The 18,754-nt window shown below is 49.5% G+C and overlaps 5 protein-coding genes across 5 annotated transcripts; 2 read left to right on the forward strand and 3 right to left on the reverse strand.

The window, feature by feature from the left end:
• Positions 1-6,775: 6,775 nt before the first annotated feature.
• Positions 6,776-8,524, reverse strand: HETIRDRAFT_451053 (uncharacterized protein; the record flags this gene model as incomplete). Its single annotated transcript, XM_009547433.1, has 5 exons — positions 6,776-6,853; positions 7,326-7,398; positions 7,635-8,098; positions 8,159-8,300; positions 8,391-8,524. 5 exons carry the CDS (start codon positions 8,522-8,524, stop codon positions 6,776-6,778), a joined length of 891 nt encoding a protein of 296 aa, XP_009545728.1.
• Positions 8,525-8,623: 99 nt separating this feature from the next.
• HETIRDRAFT_451054 (uncharacterized protein) lies at positions 8,624-8,975 on the forward strand (the record flags this gene model as incomplete). The annotated part of the gene is made up of 2 exons (XM_009547434.1): positions 8,624-8,710; positions 8,793-8,975. 2 exons carry the CDS (start codon positions 8,624-8,626, stop codon positions 8,973-8,975), a joined length of 270 nt encoding a protein of 89 aa, XP_009545729.1.
• Positions 8,976-9,442: 467 nt separating this feature from the next.
• On the forward strand, positions 9,443-14,416 carry HETIRDRAFT_474626 (uncharacterized protein; the record flags this gene model as incomplete). The annotated part of the gene is made up of 9 exons (XM_009547435.1): positions 9,443-9,817; positions 9,860-9,947; positions 10,101-10,465; positions 11,226-11,333; positions 11,442-11,613; positions 11,740-12,632; positions 12,694-13,115; positions 13,171-13,549; positions 13,611-14,416. 9 exons carry the CDS (start codon positions 9,443-9,445, stop codon positions 13,860-13,862), a joined length of 3,054 nt encoding a protein of 1,017 aa, XP_009545730.1. The 3' UTR covers positions 13,863-14,416.
• A 181-nt stretch (positions 14,417-14,597) lies between these two features.
• On the reverse strand, positions 14,598-14,944 carry HETIRDRAFT_109172 (uncharacterized protein; the record flags this gene model as incomplete). Its single annotated transcript, XM_009547436.1, has 2 exons — positions 14,598-14,663; positions 14,726-14,944. The coding sequence occupies 2 exons, from the start codon at positions 14,942-14,944 to the stop codon at positions 14,598-14,600; spliced, it is 285 nt and encodes a 94-aa protein (XP_009545731.1).
• Positions 14,945-16,328: 1,384 nt separating this feature from the next.
• Positions 16,329-18,615, reverse strand: HETIRDRAFT_153422 (glycoside hydrolase family 5 protein). Its single transcript, XM_009547437.1, has 7 exons — positions 18,457-18,615; positions 17,889-18,396; positions 17,730-17,828; positions 17,453-17,680; positions 16,899-17,394; positions 16,626-16,836; positions 16,329-16,567 (listed from the first exon to the last, which is right to left on the reverse strand). Exons 2-7 carry the CDS (start codon positions 18,323-18,325, stop codon positions 16,521-16,523), a joined length of 1,518 nt encoding a protein of 505 aa, XP_009545732.1. The 5' UTR covers positions 18,326-18,396; positions 18,457-18,615; the 3' UTR covers positions 16,329-16,520.
• Positions 18,616-18,754: the final 139 nt, after the last annotated feature.

Consider the following 18,754-nt stretch of genomic DNA (forward strand, 5'->3'; position numbering starts at 1 on the left):
ATAATTCCAGGCCATGCTCTAGAGGAATCTAGGAAAGCCTACTCTGTTCTAGTTTAGACCAGACACTTCATTCTAGAATCTTTAGCACCTAGATACATCTGTAAATACCCAAATCTAGGTCTCATGCACAGCCTCTCCAGAAACACATAAAAGAGGAGTGCATGTGCCCTGAAATGTATGCAGTTTGTTTCCCCTCTTGTTGAAGTTGCTCTTGCCCTGTAAAGTGATCTTTACTTTGTAAGGCAGTCTTCACTAATCACTGAAGTCTTTGAAGTCAGCACCAAGTATCTTTTGATAAGTCTAAAGCTGTGTTAGTCCAAACGGGATGCTGAGTCAGTTCTAAGTCTGATCTGGTCAGAAAACATCTGAACCTGCATCAGTAAAGAAGCTCTGAAAACACCAAGTTCAACACCTATTAGTCTAATATCCTGGTCTCGCCTCTTCATCACACTCATCCTCTGGATTCTTTCAAACGGAAAGGGTCTGAATTCAGGAAAGTATTTCTCATGCTGCTCTACCAATCCTAATGCATAGCACCTTGATAGGAACAACACACTTCACAGCACACTAGTAACCACTCCTTTAGGATCCATACACCTCCTAACCTAGGCACATAGCTTTGCATAGTAAGATAAACTAGTACCACTACATAAACAAGAGAAATTACCCTCAACAATGAACAACTAGGCTGCTCCGGGAAAGAAGGAAAACCTGAGTCAGTCTAGGCGACGATTCTTTGGAATTGGTTGGCGTGTCAATTAGACTATTTCCTGCCCTCCGACTTCAAACCGTCTCACCGCACGACATTGGCAATTGGCTGTGACAGTCTGTGAAGAACCCCTACTGCTGAGAGTGATGATAGATGGATAAGATGACTGTGAACAGCTCCAAACAACTGTGCGGAGGTCTAAATGCAAGTCAGCACCTGAAAAATGGCTCAGATTGCCAAACAGATTGGGATTGGTCAGTCCTAAGTATGCCAAATAGTCAAAGAATACTGAAAAGCTGCAAAAAATAGGGTATTGGTGCTTAGAGAACACCCATGCTCATCATTGAAGCTCAGGATATTTGCTATGGAGTCTTTTAACAAAAAGGTTGTGCACCCTGACCAAGGCATTGCCTTACTTGATGGGAGCAATCCTGTCCTGCATGAGTTGTTCCCAAACCATGCAACAATCCCAATAGATGCTATCAACCCATGCCTTATTAATTACCTGACCATTGGCATGCACAACATAGTTTTGTTTTTTTCCTCCTCTTTCTCATCCTTCATAGTAAACTCATCCTATTTCCTATACCCATTGCATGTCCAGTAGGCTTTGACTGTGGCATTGTCAATTGATGATACTAATTTGGGCTAATAATGGCTAATTATTCATAATTATGTTTTTGATCAAATTTGCAAATTAAGGTAGCATTGTCTATACTAGTAGAGTCTTATTGAATATTGTACTTAATCATAATTTTATATATCTTAAATCCAAATTGTGTAAGTGCCATAATTTATTTTTACCCTAAATAAAGTATATTATTTATTTTCTATTGGTTTATTATCTTCTTAGTGGTGTTTAAACTAAATCCTGAAAGACCTGACTTTTTGAGTATTTATTGACTTGTTTATTTATAAGACAGAGAAAAGATAAATACTAAATAAAATCAGAGATGTTGAGATTGCCTATATTATATCTACTTATTTATATTATCAAGTTAATACATTAAATCTTATGGCTTGGTGGCTTAGAACATCTGGCCCAGATGCTTGTACATATGAGGTTGTTAGTTCAACTCTGGCAAAAGGCAAGTTTGTTATAAGGTATATTTTGTGTTTAGGTATTTAACTAGTGTTCTAATAAACATGACTCTATAAGAAGGCTATGAGAACTGTAATGCTTGATTTATTGCTATTTTTCCGAAATTTCAAGCTATAATCTATCCTAATAATTCTTAATTTAGGAAAATTATGTCTAATTAGAACAGGTTTAGGAAGAGGGTAAGCTAAAAATGTCTAATCCTAATCTTTCACAATTTAGTATAGCAGAGCATCAATTATGGCTAATTAGAGCTCAATAAAAGGGGGTGGTTTTCCAGATGAAACAATATGGATAGTGCTAGAAATTGTAATATCAATAGTAATGACAAGTCATCTAAGAAATCACTCTCTTGTATTATGCTCTAATTATTTCTATTGATGCATAATTAAAAATGATTAGAGATTATTCACTTACCCCCCTAAACCTGTTCTAATTAGACATAATTTTCCTAAATTAGGAATTATTAGGATGGATTATAACTTGAAATTTCGGAAAAATAGCAATAAATCAAGCATTACAGTTCTCATAGCCTTCTTATAGAGTCATGTTTATTAGAACACTAGTTAAATACCTAAACACAAAATATACCTTATAACAAACTTGCCTTTTGCCAGAGTTGAACTAACAACCTCATATGTACAAGCACCTGGGCCAGATGTTCTAAGCCACCAAGCCATAAGATTTAATGTATTAACTTGATAATATAAATAAGTAGATATAATATAGGCAATCTCAACATCTCTGATTTTATTTAGTATTTATCTTTTCTCTGTCTTATAAATAAACAAGTCAATAAATACTCAAAAAGTCAGGTCTTTCAGGATTTAGTTTAAACACCACTAAGAAGATAATAAACCAATAGAAAATAAATAATATACTTTATTTAGGGTAAAAATAAATTATGGCACTTACACAATTTGGATTTAAGATATATAAAATTATGATTAAGTACAATATTCAATAAGACTCTACTAGTATAGACAATGCTACCTTAATTTGCAAATTTGATCAAAAACATAATTATGAATAATTAGCCATCATTAGCTCAAATTAGTATTATTAATGATTATCAATAATTAAGATCTATTAAGAGAGAGGGGTTTTCCAAATGGCCACTAGTGAGGTAGAGGGTGGGGACAAGGGTATATATATAGCATACCTATTGTCAAAATAAGCACAAGATTGTTAGAGATGATCTTAATATGCTTAGTGCACATATTTCCTATATGGCAGGCAAATATATTATTCTGGCACTACATACCAACATGACTGTTTTTCCATAGCCCAATAGCTAGAGAAAAACACCAAGTTTGAGCATCTTCTGTATAACAAGGCAGTGGACAGTATGGATGGCACTGAGAATTGAAATATCAATAGTAGTGATGATTATGTGCTGTACAAGACAGTACTAACCACTGCACTAATAGACAAGGTCTGCAAGGCTGCATGTAGCACATCCTTAAGCCCAACTTGCATATTGTGTTCTGTAATGACTAGTAATAGGCATTGGCTAACAATGACAACTTCAATGATCTTGTGTGCAAGGCCAAGGTACTAAGGTCTTCATAGTCTCTTATGGCAGCTGCTAAGCTGCCAACAAAGTGGCTGGGGCATCAATGCATATTTCTCTTTTTTTATGTCCTTTGTAAAGGCAGCTAGAATGTGCCACATCTTTACCTTTTCACTGATAGAGCAGTGGTACTTATTATTTCCAAATGCTAATTAAAGACTTCTTGGTATAGGATTAGTGCTAATATTATAAAATTAGAAACCAATCCAATACTCATAATATATTGCTCCCAATTAGGAAATTAGACACTTTTAGATACTATTAATACTTTTAGATACTTTTAGACACTATTAAATATAATCCAAAGCTAATATAAGGGGGTGGTTTTCCAGATGGCAGCATGTGAAGCACTTTGAAGTGGTCTGTTATGGGTGTCCCATCAGAGTACTAGATTGATGCTAGTCTCATATGTATATCTTGGACAACGATGGGATTATGGAGCTCAAACTGGTTGCAAAGGGATTGCCAGGCACTAGTGGCACTAGAGATGTTAAGCCCAGAGCCTGGTATGTCTACAACATTTAGAATAGTGTGTGTGCATGTGAAAGTGTCCTGCTCACACCATTACCCAAACATTGCTGCATAGGCTATCACTGCAGAGGGTGTTGCTAGCAGGGATATAGGGAAGAACACAGAGAGGGGTGGTATTGCTGATGGAGGAATGTATAGTGCTGTCTGAGTGGGCTGTAGGGCTAGTCCCGGTGTGATGGTTGCAGGTGTCTCTGGTGGCGCTTTGGCAGCTATGGTGGTAGCTGCAGTAGGAGATGTCACTGCCATTGGTAGCAGTATAGAGGGTTGGTGACATTGCTTGTTCTGGAGATGAAAGGATGGTGCTGAGCAGGTACGGTTCAAGGCCTTGAACTTGACACATAGTATAAATTCTAGGCATCCAGTTTGCCCAATTAGCTATGGTTAGCCTTTTGCTTTCCAAAAGGATGTACACTCCTAGGGATGAGGATAGTACTATTGACATGATGGGTTCAGTAGTATATATTAAAATTTTCTAGGGGCATGAGCTAGTGTTGGCTTAGTATTTTTGAGTAAGAACAATAAGTCTTAGTATTCTGGTTAATCTGTCTTGCTTTAGATAGCACACCCAAGGCCCATAACCTGATAGAAGAGGTAATCTATGAAACAGTCCGACCAAAGCAAGAAGAACTCAGTCATCACTCAAGGATAAAGAAAAATGACTGAATTGGGCTGTATCTGCGAGACAGTAAGACCAAATCAAGGAGAACTATGAGTGGCTTTTAGTACAGGTGAAGTAGAGTAAGGTAGAGGAAACTCACCTCAGTCATTACTCAAGAATGAGGAAAAACAACTGGGGGGGCGAGCACTGACATTATGAGCATAAGGTTAGCCCATGGGTACAAAAACCAAAATAAGGAAATTAGTTACAATATAGGTAGGATAGAATACTAGATAAGAACTTTGAGGGTAGAGGAGAGCTTATACTTTAACAAAGTTATGTAGAGCTAGGAGGAAAATCTCAGCCTAGGTCATGCTCCAGAGTACTAAGAATTAGCTCTTGCTTAATAAGGAGTCAAATGCCCCTTTAAAAAAGCTATAAGAAAGAGTATGGCAGCAAGCTAGATTTCATATAAGATAGGGGCAAGAAGAGTCTATTCTAGTATTATGAACTACTCATTAAGTGACCTTAAGAGTAGGATGTTCTTTCCTAGGTCACATAATAAGAAAGAGTAGAATAATGACCTTGACTATATAAATATATAAAAGGGGATAATATCTAGAGTATGTAGTAGGGAAGACTGCAGTATGTGGTGTATAATAGGAAGACTACACTAAACAAAGAAAATAGACTGAAAATTGTTAGCCTATTCTATGGGCCTTTTATACTACTTCAAGAAATAGTAAAAATGCCACTAGTTTCTCTAGACATTCTCTAGATTATTGCTCTTTTTTAGCAACTACTCTTGGGCTTCTTTTATTGTCTTTTTTTAACCTAAAATTACAATAGGGCAGGTTCTTCTATTAAAGTAATGATAAGGAGCCCTTGATAGTCATCTCCATATTATCTCTTATAATGCTTAACTAGTGATAAAAATATCTGCTAAGAGTTGATGACTTAAGGATTATACCCTAGACTTTAATGTCTTGTGCCATGGTTGGCACCATCTAGTATTTTTAATGATCAGTTACCAGTATAACTAGGCCATAGAGGCTCTAGCAGACCACAATCATAATAGTATGCCTACTATATGGGCAGCCATCTTGAATAGCAGGTTGTGTAGAGGGACCTAAGATACTAACACTTGTTTTAGGACTTAGTACACAGCCTACTATCCAAGATGGCTAGTTGCATAGAGAAGTGTCAAGTGTAAGTTTACTTACTGTGCAGTTAGCCTTCTTGGACTATGGGTTGTGCAGATGGACCTTAGATACTAACACTTATCCTAGGATTCAGTGTATAGGCAGTCTTCCAAGATGGCCAGTCACACAAAGGGATATTAAGTATAAACTAACTGGCATGACCACTGCATAGGTGACTATCCAAGATGGCAGGTTATATAGAAGGACCTCAATACTAACACTTATACTAGGACTTAGTGTTACGAACTGCTCGTTCGGTAACCCCAAGAGTAGGAGGTTCTTCCCTAGGTCACTCGTGGAGGATGTGTGGAACGATGGTCTCGACTGTACGTGTAGCACAGGAGCCAGAGATGTATTGCAATGTAGCAATGAAGGCTGTAGTGTGGAGACTACAGTGGACGAAGGGTACTGTAGGAAGACAGTACCAGAACAAAGAGAATAGACTAAAGAACCTCAGCCTACTCTATGGGCCTTTTATACTACTTTAGGAAATAGGGCATGAGAATACCGTATATGTATCCATAGGTATTCTCTAAGTCGTCTCTCTCAATAACGACTACTCTTGTGCTTCTCCGTTCGTCTCCTTCTGGCCAGGAAAGACTAGGAGCTCAATGCCCAGTGTGTGAGTAGTTTGTAAGGCGGCATTCTATGCCCATCGCAATATGGCTCGTGATACTCAACCAACAATAAGGTGATCCGTTGGGAGTGGATGACCAAGGTTACTATCTGTACCTTGTTGTATGCCTCACCTTGTGAGGCCGCTTGATATTTGTGATGATCGTGTCGGTATAGACCGCCGTTAAGGCCCGACAGAGCGTAATCATAACACTTAGTGCATAGGTGGCCATCCAAGATAGCCAGTTGCATAGAGAAATGTTAGATGCTAACACTCATATTGGGACTCAGTATGCAGTTTGTTATCCAAGATAGCTAGACACATAGGGGTATCAAGTGTAAACTAATCAGTATGCCTAGTACACAGGTGGCCATCTTAGATGATAAATTGCACAGAGGGTCCTTAGATACTAACACTTAGACTAGGACTCAGTATGCAGCCCACCATCTAAGATAGCCAGTTGTACAGAGGGGCGTCAAGTGTAAGTATGCCTACTATGCAGTTGGCTGTCTTGGATGGCAGGTTCTGTAGAGGGACCTCAGATACTAATACTAGGAGTTAGTATATAGCCTGCCATCCAAGATAGTAAGTTGCACAGAGAAACATCAAGTGCATACTGACTAGTATGCCTAGTGTGCAGTCCACTGTCCAAGATGGCAGATTAAGGGGTTAGGGTTCTGCTAGCCAAAAAGTATACCTAGGTTTATGGAAAAGGCCTCATAACCTAACCTAACCTTCTTTACCTCTTAAATATGGCCTCTTTAGCCCTGCCATACCCCTGTCCTACCCTAAACCTTCTAGCTTTTCAGGTTAGAATATCATTTATTACCTACTTCACATGTTCTTTGTCACTCGACGGTCACCAACTGTCACGTTAAAAGTAACCCCACGTAATGTAGTCGTGCTTGCATGTGGTCCGTCCCAGACAGCTCGTCAGATGTTGACAACGCACAATTGGAAGCTGCGATGGCAAAGCATGAATAGCCAGTAAACGCACGTTCCATCTACTGAGTGCATTCTCCCGATCCTTGATGTCGTCGATCGTGGAGATCCATATCTTGCGCCCCTGCCTGTGAAGTCCGTGGCAGCAGTCAATCATGAATGAGCAGCGATGAGCGAGTGATGCTTCTGGGGATGTTCGAAGGTGAGCTGCTCGTGAAGACGGCGGTGGTGAAGATCGACATCGAGTCAACACCGGGTAACATGTCTATTGCTGAACATGGATATGCACATGCAATCGCACCTTGAATGCATCCGACGAGAACGCGGGTTCCTTTCCGCGACCACATCACGTACTCACTCTCACCCGGAGGTCGCACGGTGTGACGCGCCGTTGCTCGCGCTTCGAAGGCTGGATTGTCGAGATTCGAGGCTCGAAGACGTATAAAGGGAGAAGCGAACGGAGCCGTGAGACGCGCGGGATTCGTAGGCCCGTTCTCGTTCGCAGACCCGGTTCCCCGTTTCGCTGTGGAGCGAGGGCGACAGGGCGGCTGGAAGGAAGAGGCCGGGGGCAGTGAGAAGGCCGGCGCGTGCGTCGAAAGGCGTGTCGTGGTCTAGGCGGCGACGTAAGTGACGAACGGCGAGATTGAGCGACGGACGACGAGGTTGGAAGGCTGCGGTCGTTTCGCGAGGAACCTCATGGGGCGGGGCAAAGGAGATGCGCGACGGACGATGGAAGGTAATGCAGCGGGCCGTCGATCGATTGTTGTGTGCGCTGGATAGCCCGTCGAAGATGTGGAAGCCGTAGGACGTGGCCTCGGCCAAGGACTGCTGCATTTATAGGCGAGTCGACGGTGCGCGCTAGATTGCGATAAGGATGAGCGGACGCACGCGGGAAGAGTCAGAGATGGCGTCAGCGACAAGGAAGAGTGTGATTGTACATGACAAGATGACCGCGAGACGGGTAGAGTGCTTACGGAACAGGGTTGAATTCTCGAACGACAGCCTCTTTGGAGGTGTGAGGATCGTCGCTCTCGCGAGCCGCCAGTGGTAAGTATTTCAGGGCGCGGGGAAATTTGCAGTGCCGATCCAAAGCGCCGATTAGGTTTGGGTGCCTGCTTACTGCGCAGGATAAGAACAGGGTTCTTTGGAGCGGCAGAGCAGGGGCGGAGGATCGCGGGGGAAGATGGGGGATGAAGAGGTCGGAGGAGCCAAGAGCGAGAGGGAAGGCGGAGAGGAGCAGCCGAGAGCCCGCATAGCTTGGCCGTGGATGGTCTTGGATGCGCCGAGCACGAAAGTAGAGAGCGAGGGAAGGGAGCGGAGATTGCCAGAGAGGTGGGAAGGAAGATGGGACAGATGGAGGGCGCCAGAGGGTGGGAGTGGGAGTGGGAGTGGGAGTGGGAGGCGGGCCTCGTGGTGATAGGAAGGGAGAGGGTTGGGAGGGTGCGTGATGCGTTGGGCCGGATTGGGAGAGTCGAAAGCCAGAATGGAAGGATGGAGTGCACCGCAGTGTTAGATATCGCAGATCCCGTGGTGGCTGGCCACGGAACGCGCTCTGGCTCCAGGCAGGGACGCGAAGAAGAGCGGCGGGGGCGGAGTCGGCAAGGGCGCAGGTGTGACGAGAGGAGCGATGCTGGATCGGGGACGCAAGAAAGGGAAAGAGCGGGCGAGAGGAGACAGCGGGGTGGAGCAGGAGGAGCGTGGCTGATGGGGGCCCGAACGCGGACGACGGCGGAGGGGCTGACACAGTACTTGCGATGAGCGGCGAGAGGCTGAGGCAATGGCGCGAGGGGCGGCGGGCCTAGGCTCGGGAGAGGCCCAGGGCGGTGCTGGTGCAATCTCGATCAGGAATAGCCGCGGGCGGGCGGCGAGAGTGCGCGGGGTCCGCGTTGACCCCTGCTCGTTGTCGAGGAGGGCCTGCAGGCGTCTGCACGCTCGGACGGCGCGACGCGACGGACAAGAGGGCGGGGGCGGGGGCGGGGGCGGGGGCGGGGGACGAAAGAGTGAGGAGGAGCGCGCGAGGAGAGGGGGCGCAAGGGCAAGTGAAGGGGAGCGGAGATCTGAGAAGAAGCGGGCACAAACGCGGTTCTTCGTTGCGCGTCCGGCCAGCAGTTCAAATGCCTGCGCCTCTTCCTGCTCCGCCCTCTCCCCTCCCTCCCCTCCATCCTCCTCTCCATGGCCTCTGTCCCATCCGACAACCCTGCCGCCGTCACCGTTCACGGTCTCTCCTATCCCCCCGCATTCCTCTCCTCGCTCCCCGTCCTCCTCCCTCGACCCTCTCCCCACACTCCCATCCGCGCCCTCTCTGCATCCCAATTCGCCGATCTCCATCTCCGCGCCCTCCTTTCTCATGCCCCCGACGCTGCTCTCTTCCCCTTCCTCCACGGCCTCGAGGGCGACAACGAGGCCCAAAACCTCTTTTTCGCCTCTCCCCGCCATGCCCCTGGCTCCGTTCCCGTTCCCACATTCCGTGGTCTCGTTTGGGTCGCCGCTGACGACGATGACGACGACGACGACACAAATCCTGCTTCCTCTCGCATCGCTTCCGCGGTCGCTGCTGCCCGCCGAGGGCTGAACGACGAAGATGACGAGTTTGCGTCCGACGACGACGACGACGACGACGATGAGGACTTTGATGAAGACTTTAGTTCGTCCGACCTCGATGCGCCGGACCCCGCACGTCACGAAGAGAGCTTCCCGATGGACATGGACATGGACATGGACGTCGATCCTCCCCCCGTCCACATGCACCCGGTCCAGCACCGCGCGCAGCCCACGCCGATCTACACCAGCCCGCTCCCGCCCTTCGCACACGACCGCACCAGCAGCACAGGCAGCAGCTCCTCTAGCAGCGCCGCTTCCTCCCTCTCTGCCAGTGACTCCCCCTCCACTCCTGCCACCTCCGTCGCCGCATCCCCTCCCCCCTTCTCTCCTGCATCGTGCTCTCCGCTGCCCTCGCCTGTCGTGGCAGCCACCCACAAGTTCCCTGCGCACAGGACAGAGCCCGCGCTTCTTACCTCGTCCTTCCGCGCTCATGAGATCCTGCGCGATGGCCCTGGCCCCGAGCACCCCCACGAATTCATCCACCCGTGCGTTCCAGAAGGCATCTCCTTGAGGAACTTTGGTATCCAAGTCGTCAGTCTTCTCTTTGCCATTTTTTCCCTTGTTTCATCACTTTTCCGATTATCGCCTTTGTCTGTTTTTTCTACGGCTGAGGATCTCGGTCCTGGCCTGTGCGCCGCTATATGCGCCACTGTGTCTATGCCTGCCGTTATGGGGCGCATATAGACACCTGTACTTGACACAGAATTCGTGTCTCTCTCTCGCATCTTCTACCTCCGATCCTGTTCACCGTGGTTCCATATATGCGTGCAGGCATGCACGCGTCTTATTTTCTTCCCCGTTGCGTCTTCTCTGCATAGCGCATCGGCCCCGTCTTGCTCCCCATCCGCTGTTTGTCCCCGCGTTTCCCACAGCTCTTATCGGAGCTTTGCTTCCGCTAGTCACGTTTGCCACTCCGTTCGCCAGCAAGTCTGCTGACACCGCAGCGGCTGACATCCTTGACCGATGACGAAATAGAGTTACGGGGGATCGTGATCGCGCGCATATCATAGGGCCATACGTCCTGATGCATACGCCTCGTGTCTCGAGTGAGGGTCCAACTAGCCGTTTGGATTGGGATAAGGTGGCCTCTAGCAACCTCGTGCGCACGCGATCGTCTGCTTTCGAACGGAGAGTTTGAAGGCGTGGGCGCCGCCGATCGTATCCGCTCGAAACGTAGTTCGACTGCTATCTCCAAGTCCATTTCGATCATTGATCGTGATTGTAGTGGTATCTGCTGAGGGTCCACTTTGCCGCCCGTGCAGAGGCTGCTTCTTTTATCTTTTTTTTTTCCCCTCCTGTTCGGTACATTGGTTAATTATGTTTTCCGTTACTGACCTCCTGCACGCCTTTCTAGCCTATCTACGCGACTCTCTCTGATATCGTTGTCTACTCTCCTACTGGATCCTCCCGCGCCGCCTTTGCCCTCGCCGAGAAGCTCAAGTGCGCTGTCGAGGCCAAAGCCGTTGCTCGAGCTCGCGGAAATGCTCTCACTCGTGCACGTACCGCTTCCGCTTCCGCGTCTGTTTTTCCGTCTACATTCCCCTCCACGTCACCGGTATCCAAAGTCGAGACACCCACGGAACAGTTGGAGCTTGGGCCTGTCGCGTACAACGTGTTTGTGCTTCAGGCAACGCTGCCCGAAATGCGTGCGGCCTTGCCCCACCTACTGAGCCGTGTCACTGATGCGCCGTGCTCTTGCTCCATGTCTCGCCCTCATCCAGCACGCACCAGCGCCAAATTGAGTGCCCGCAAATCCAACCTCGACCCCCCACATGCGTCCGGCGTTGGTCACGGTCACATGCACGCTGACGCGCACACCGACGGCACTGATGCCCACGTAGCACGCGCGACAGAGTGTGGCTGCCGAGAGCACATGCTGCTCAAGGCGAACACCATCAACTTTGCGCAGCGCGAGCGGGATGAAATGAGAGATCTCACCAGAGCGAGCGAGATTGTCTCTGTCGACCCGTCTTCGAATCATGGTTCTCACTCTCCCATCGCTCGCAATACCCATGCGCACACCAACGGGGTTGCCAACGGACGCGCCGACGCCACTGCTCGCACACACCAAGACGATGGCCCGCGTCCGTGGATTGCCTCCCTTGGTCAAGTATTCCTTGGCAACGCGAGTGACGTCCCGCTCCCGCCCTCCGCCTCCCCCTCGTCATCGACAGACATGCTCGGTGTCCAGAACTCTGACCTCGCGGACTCGTTCGCGAACGCAGACAACGATCCCGAGCGCGGACGCGGATTTGACATTTGCATAGAGTGCCACGATCGCGCGCCTACCCCGACTCCAGAGCATCTGAGAGCTGCAGAGGCGCATCTGCGGGCGTTAGATGACCAATGGGTCGAGCGTTGCCGTAAGCAAAGGGGGCTAGGACTGGGAGTCAAGGTAGCGCACACCGGTGACGTCGCCATCGTGGACGGCGAACTGGTGACCCCGCCGCGCCCAGCGCCCAGTGCGCAGTCGGTTGTGCACCTCCCGTTTCCGAGCGCCCCTATCACCGCGGGTGCAGCGGTCACCGCTTTGGTACCGTTTGTTGAGTTCTTACAGCGCGTTATCTGCCCGTCAGTTGAAGAGCGGGATGCATTAGGACGCTCCGTAGGAGCGAATAAGGGGAAGAAGGGCAGGTTGACCAGGGGTGCGAAGGTGTTAATCTACAGCTCGGACGGGTATACGGAGTCGAGCGTGTTGGCCCTGTGTCTTTTAATGGCAGTCAAGGGGATCTCTTTGCCAGAGGCGTACTTGGAGTTACAGGTGCGCGTGTCTTCCTTTCCCATGATCCTCCCTTCCTTCCCTAACCAATCGTCGCCGGCAGGTGGCCAAAAAACGCAGTTTTTTTGTGTACCCGACTGACATCCACGTCCTCAAACGTGTCGAGCAGCGCCTCGTGGAGGACCACTTTGTTCCCGGTCACGGCCATGGCTACAGCTTTCCTCCTGTTCCTGGCGACGGTCACGTTGGCGCACGTCTGTTTGCGCATTCCGCCCACCGCCGGTCTTCTGCCTCCAGTCACGCGACCGGGACTGTGTCTGCTTCTGCGCCTACCTCCGTTCATACCCTGTCCGCGTCGTACGAGGAACAGCATACGAGGAGCGGTAGTGGCGGAGGACGGCCCCGCGCCAGCACGAGCCCCCTGCTGCCGTCGCTCGCTGCCGACCACCAGGTCTGGTTCGACGACCCGCGGTTCGACGGGAGCTTTCCAAGCCGCGTGCTCCCGTTCTTGTACCTCGGAAATCTGTGCGTGTATCTTGGCTTCTCTTCTGTTTCTATGCTGATTGTTCCTGGTATATAGGAACCATGCTTCGAATGCATATATGCTGCACGCTCTAGGTATTACGCATGTCGTCTCAGTCGGCGAGTGCGCGTTGGTGCCACCACCCGAGGCTGGGATGGGTGACAGTGGTTGTCCGAGTACGGGTGGAACGAGTGCTGCCCGACCAACATTCATCCCCGGGCATCACCAAACCCGTTTGCGCAGAGGGTCGCTGTGGACCGAGGAACGCGAGGGGCGCATAAAGGTGTTGGATATCAAGGGAGTATGTGACGACGGGATCGACACACTCGAGCCGCAACTGGGTCCAATTTGCGAATGGATTGACCGCGCGCGAAGCGAAGGCGGGAATGTGCTTGTGCATTGCCGGGTGGGCGTATCACGCAGTGCAACGGTTACCGTGCGTCTTTCTTCCCAAATACTCCTGGTTTTGGCGCTGACGAATCTGTGGCGGCGTTCAGATCGCATATGTGATGAAGTACCTTTCCCTTCCCCTCGTCGACGCCTATCTCATCGTGCGCTCACGACGGCTGTCGGTGTTGATCCAGCCGAACATGCGCCTGCTGTACAACCTGTGTGGGTGGGAGATCAAACTCGCCCGTGAACGAGCAGGCGATGACAGCGAGCGCCTCAAAGCTGAGCTTGCACCTTGTCTCAACTGGCCGTTCCTTGCACGGGAGGTCCATGCGCTCAACGAGAAGTACTTACATTGAACTGTCTCTGCGCTCGTGGTGTTTTTTTTTTTTTTGTATCCGCGACTATTCCTCTGGGGCTGCATACATCGTCATCCTTCCATCCAACTCAAACAATGACGCAAGAGCATCATCGGCGTACATTTTTAATCTGGCGAGTCGCCGTTCATTGCCGCCGCCTCTTCGAGCGCTTCGTGCTGTTCCATATCTTGTACCTTAGCTTGCATACACTATGCGCATGCCTTCCATCACTCCAACCCGCCCCATACATGCATCTTCATTTTCCTTCATTTTCATTTTCCCATCCTCCCTCACCTATCCCCCCATCCCTTTCCCATCGTCTTCCGTTCCAAACTCTACGTCCACCTCCCTCTTCCATCCCTCCCTCCTCACCTGCCATATGTTCCTTCTTCTGCACCCCAACCGCTCTCGCTGTCCATCGTTTGTTCCATTTGTGTGCACTATACATGTCCTGTCTCATACGCTGTTCCCGACTTCCCCGTGCCTCCCTGTGTGTATATTACGATCAGTCTTCTCTTGAACGGTTATGACATATGTGCCTTTGTTCTTCGTCCATCTCATCGGTTCTTCTCGTTCTCGTTCTTTCTCCTGCTTCGGACTGTGGAGGTATCATCACGAGGTTGTGCCCGGGGATCGGGGTACCCGTCATGTGCACGGGGACTCGACGTTGCCCAGGCTGAGGTGTCGTGAGACCCTACAATGGCGTCTCTGCTGACGTCCTTGATCTAGCTCATGCTACAGCTTTCTAGGCTGGAGTCCAAGAAGCGCCGCGGTGGGCTCCGGGGAACTTGCTAGCCAGCCCTTCGATTCGATAAGGTGCGATACTCCTTTTCTTGGCCCGACTTCCGATTCGCTGCGCGCACTCTAAGCTTCGAGTACGCAGAATACCCCGAGGTGACGTGACCCATGACTTTGCGGCCGAAAGCTCGAGACGATAAGGTGCGAGACTCTTCCTGGTTCTCATTTGCCACGCTAAATATGCAGCGCAGCTCGCCCAAGCTGTAGAGTCCGTGCTGATGTGAGCGAGACACGAGGTGCGCGGCGCCCTGCGCGGCGGCAGTGTGTGAGGTCCCGTCGGACATCCAGGGGGCAGAAGCTCGCTAGTCGGTCAGGTGCAGATCTGGAACGCTATTTCTGAAACGATACGATCCTCGTGGGACCTACGGGATGTGGCGCCTGTTTTCTAAATGTGGCAGATAACTCACGAACGACGGTGCTTGCTCCATGTTGATCGAGGAGGAAGACGGGTGCGTGTGGTGTTAATCTTGGATCGATGGGCCGATCGTGTAAGTAGGGGCTTGGTGCAAGGTCCAGTTACGTTGGCATCATGTTTGGTAAATGGGTGGGTGGGACTCTGTATGTGTACGTCCATCTTTCACGATCATCTACGAGAGCTGTGATTGTTGGTGCATGCCTTCTGCAGGACTCGGCTACTTGAGCGGTGTGTACTACTGTGTACACAGAATATCAGTGCCGCAGATCGCCGTAATCACACATGCAGCATGAAGTGACCGGTATGGAAGGCTGTCCTCTTCAAGAAACCTCGCGCTGTCTTCCGTGAAGAGCAGTTACTTTTGAGGGTACGTTATTTTTGTTCGTGGGATTAGTGACGGTCGGGTACCTTCTACCGACTTGTCGGGGATAGATATGAGCGGGCCACTTCGAGAGTTCTCCAAAGTCCGATCGCGTGATGGGGCTTGACGAACGGGTTTCGACTATTCATCCCTGACCACGGTCTATCCGTGGTGCATGCAGCCTTTGTAGCTATAGTTGCCGACGAGCATCGGATCTCGACTCGCCCTCCGCCGCGCTCTTGACAATCAGGAAGGTAAACTCGGAGGCGGCCAAAGATCCTTCTTTGCCTGAGCGCACCGTTACTTTCCTCGTTATTCTTGTGCTTCCCGAATCGACATTGGTTGGCCTCTACTCGATCTTCCTGTCTTCAACACCGCCGGCTCCTGTCAGATAGCCAACTTCGCGTGTTACCTCGATCTTTCAGCGCCCTCATCTTTTTCCAGAGATATCGCGACCCCCCATTGTGACCCCCCTTGCCGATAAGTATAGTCCCCGCTGGCCAATGCTCGTTTTATGCAGAGGATAAGTTCCATTCTCGCATCTCCGAAAGATGAATTTTGACGAGGTACGGGCTCCCTCTAAGACCCTGCCGATAATTAATTTCCTGACTACAATCTGCGAATCGCCAGTATCTCTACATAGACCTCTTGTCTGTCACGAGTTCGGTCCTCCGCCGGCATTGATCCACCGCTCTCAGCACATCGGCAGTGACTGTGAACGCCTACCTCATCGTTCGACCCTCCTTCATCGAGGCCTGCAGACCCCCCGCCGCCACCTGCATTGCTATATGAGGAAGAGCGAAGCGCGGGGCTAACGACGTCTGAAGCAACGCATTTCTTGGGTTGCCTATGTTATTCACCCTTTCCCATATGAATCTCGGCAAGGTCCATTCGTGCAAGATAATACTCATATTCATGTTTCTTACAGCGGAATCGATGATGTGGAAAGTGAAGGACTGTGCGCTGTTTCATGGCCTACACTAAATATGTAAGCATCGTAATCAAGGTGCAAATAACATTTTTTCCCGTATCCAAACCCGATGACTACTGATTAGTGAAAGTTACTAATCATCTCCTACCCAAACTAGAGCTTGTATTGCGGACATGCGACGGCAGGGAGAATAGCAGGGGCTACGGTGCGATAATGGTGAGATCAAGCCTTATGCGGTAATGGAATAAGAGGACTTACCCTGTTTTCCGCTGATGTCCTTTGCATGAGCAACAAGGATATCCCCTCTGGCCTTGTAGGTCTCATTGCGAAGATAATAGAAAGATTCTCCGTCGTCATGCTCAACATACTGGCAACACTGATCGTCGTGACCGAACAACGACCAGAATGCGTCACCGACCGCTCCCGAAGTTTTAACTTGGGAGAGGAATGTAGTGAGATCGTCGCCGCTCTGTCATCCAAAAGGTGAGTCTATTTTTGTTGAGAGTATCTCCAAGATGGGTGACAACTGACCTTGCCAACCCAATCGAACTCCCCAGCGAAATATCCACGACCCGCGCCATGGGCAAGCGCGATACCTGATTCCAGCTTCGTAATATTGGGCGGGTAAAAGTGATCGGAAAATACATCAACGACCTTCACGTCCACCTGCCCAGTGCCTTCATATATTCCATACGTTCCGTCAAAAAACAAATGATTCGGCGCAAGGCTCTTGATAAGCTGTCCAATCTCGCTCGTCCAAGTTGGTGGAGCAGGTCCGTCATTCCAGAGCACGGCCGAGAGCTCGTTCCCGGATTCCCATCCTAGGATGGTGGGGTCGTCTTTCAGCGCAATATTCGTGTAACGGTTGACGTGGCTCAGGTGGTGCGTGATGTAGCGCTTAAAGGAGTCGACGATGGAACTAGTGTTGAAAAAATAGGCTCCGACGTCTGGGGGCGTGATGTTATCCCCAACTCCTTCGAATGGATGACCTGCCCATTGGATGAATTGATACTTCCCACCGTGGTAGCTACACAGCCGTCCTTCAGCCAAAAAGATCAATCTCGAACGCTGGAGAATATACGAACTAATTATAGTTGTCGACTAAAGGAATCAGGATTTTCAAGCCGTAGACGCGCGCTGCTAGAATTGCGAAATCGATGGACTCGTATGCATTCTCGTTGAATACGTCAAGAGATGGTTCGACAGAGAGAGGATTTCCGAACGAGATTCCAAGGGTGTGACCACGAAGAGCAGTACCTTGCATGGCCGATATCACGCCCATGGCTTCTAAAACGCGTGTTTTCGAAGGATAGCTGGTACGAGATTGATGCTGACGTTTCGCTCTTGATTTTATCAACTCACCTTGGATCTGGGATTACATTCTCATCAAGCCCTAACCAATAGACGTTCGGGCCGACGACATGGAATGGGTCTCCGAGGAGAGTAAGCTGATTTCCTGACCTGTTTTACTGCGAATTACGTCTGATTTCGTGCGGGCGAAAAGGAGTGCCAGAGTCTCACCGTTTTACGAACGCGCTCCTCTTCGAGATGTCATACGAAGATGACCGGGTAGGATTAGGCCAAGTCCCGTCGATGGTCGTGTTCGCTGTACAAGTCGAAGCTGAAGGTCCGAGGCCAGGGACTTCGGGGAGCTGTGAAAGGATGCTCTCGATTTCCGCTTGAGGGATCCCAGTGCGTTCCCAGAGCTCCCGAGGCAAGGGCACGACTGCAGAGACACAAACAGCAAAACTAAAAATTGACAACCAAGCGGTGGTGCGCATACTTCGAAGATGTTGAAACGGCTCGTCTGTGTATTCTTCACCGTAGAGCAGTACCTTATATATGCCTCCGACGCTGGAAGGACTCTGTGCAACAATAAATCTGCGAGACGTGCCTCCGCTTGTGACTCTGCTCTCGTGATCAGCGGGAAAACCTCGGACGGCGCACGAGGCCCTCATTCCCCTCTTTTTGCAACGGACCTATTGCACACATACCCGTAATAGCGCAGACGTTCAAATGGGTCCCTGCACTGTCCTTTTGCTTCAATTCCAATATATAATCCGACGACATCGTGAGTACATAGACTCGCCTCGAACAGGACAGAGATGCTGCTTAGTCTCGACACACCGAATATCGGCTAAGATTCTGGCAATTGAGATCTTGAGAACGAAGAAATGTTTCGTGATTTTTGCCAGGTGTAGTCGCGACCACGACGACAACGGCCATGGTCTGCGAAGTTAGTTTGGACTGAACGCAAAGCGCGTCTGATCACGTGGGTGTATTCTTCCGCCAAGTGCTCCAACAACTCCCGGCAATTTCTCGGAGTTCCCCCGCCGACAAGATATTCTCGCCAGTATCATACTGGCGAGGACACTCTGTAACAGTTT

This window comes from Heterobasidion irregulare, assembly GCF_000320585.1.
Source record: "Heterobasidion irregulare TC 32-1 unplaced genomic scaffold scaffold_04, whole genome shotgun sequence".
Taxonomy (NCBI): domain Eukaryota; kingdom Fungi; phylum Basidiomycota; class Agaricomycetes; order Russulales; family Bondarzewiaceae; genus Heterobasidion; species Heterobasidion irregulare.

What these genes read in the sequence shown, in the direction of transcription:
- HETIRDRAFT_153422 (XM_009547437.1), bottom strand. Translation starts at nt 18,325, where the DNA reads ATGAGGGCCTCGTGCGCCGTCCGAGGTTTTCCCGCTGATCACGAGAGC. An exon ending in AATGTAATCCCAGATCCAAG is followed by an intron (nt 17,681 to 17,729) that starts GTGAGTTGATAA and finishes ATCTCGTACCAG; the next exon opens with CTATCCTTCGAAAACACGCG. An exon ending in GGACATCAGCGGAAAACAGG is followed by an intron (nt 16,568 to 16,625) that starts GTAAGTCCTCTT and finishes ATCGCACCGTAG; the next exon opens with CCCCTGCTATTCTCCCTGCC.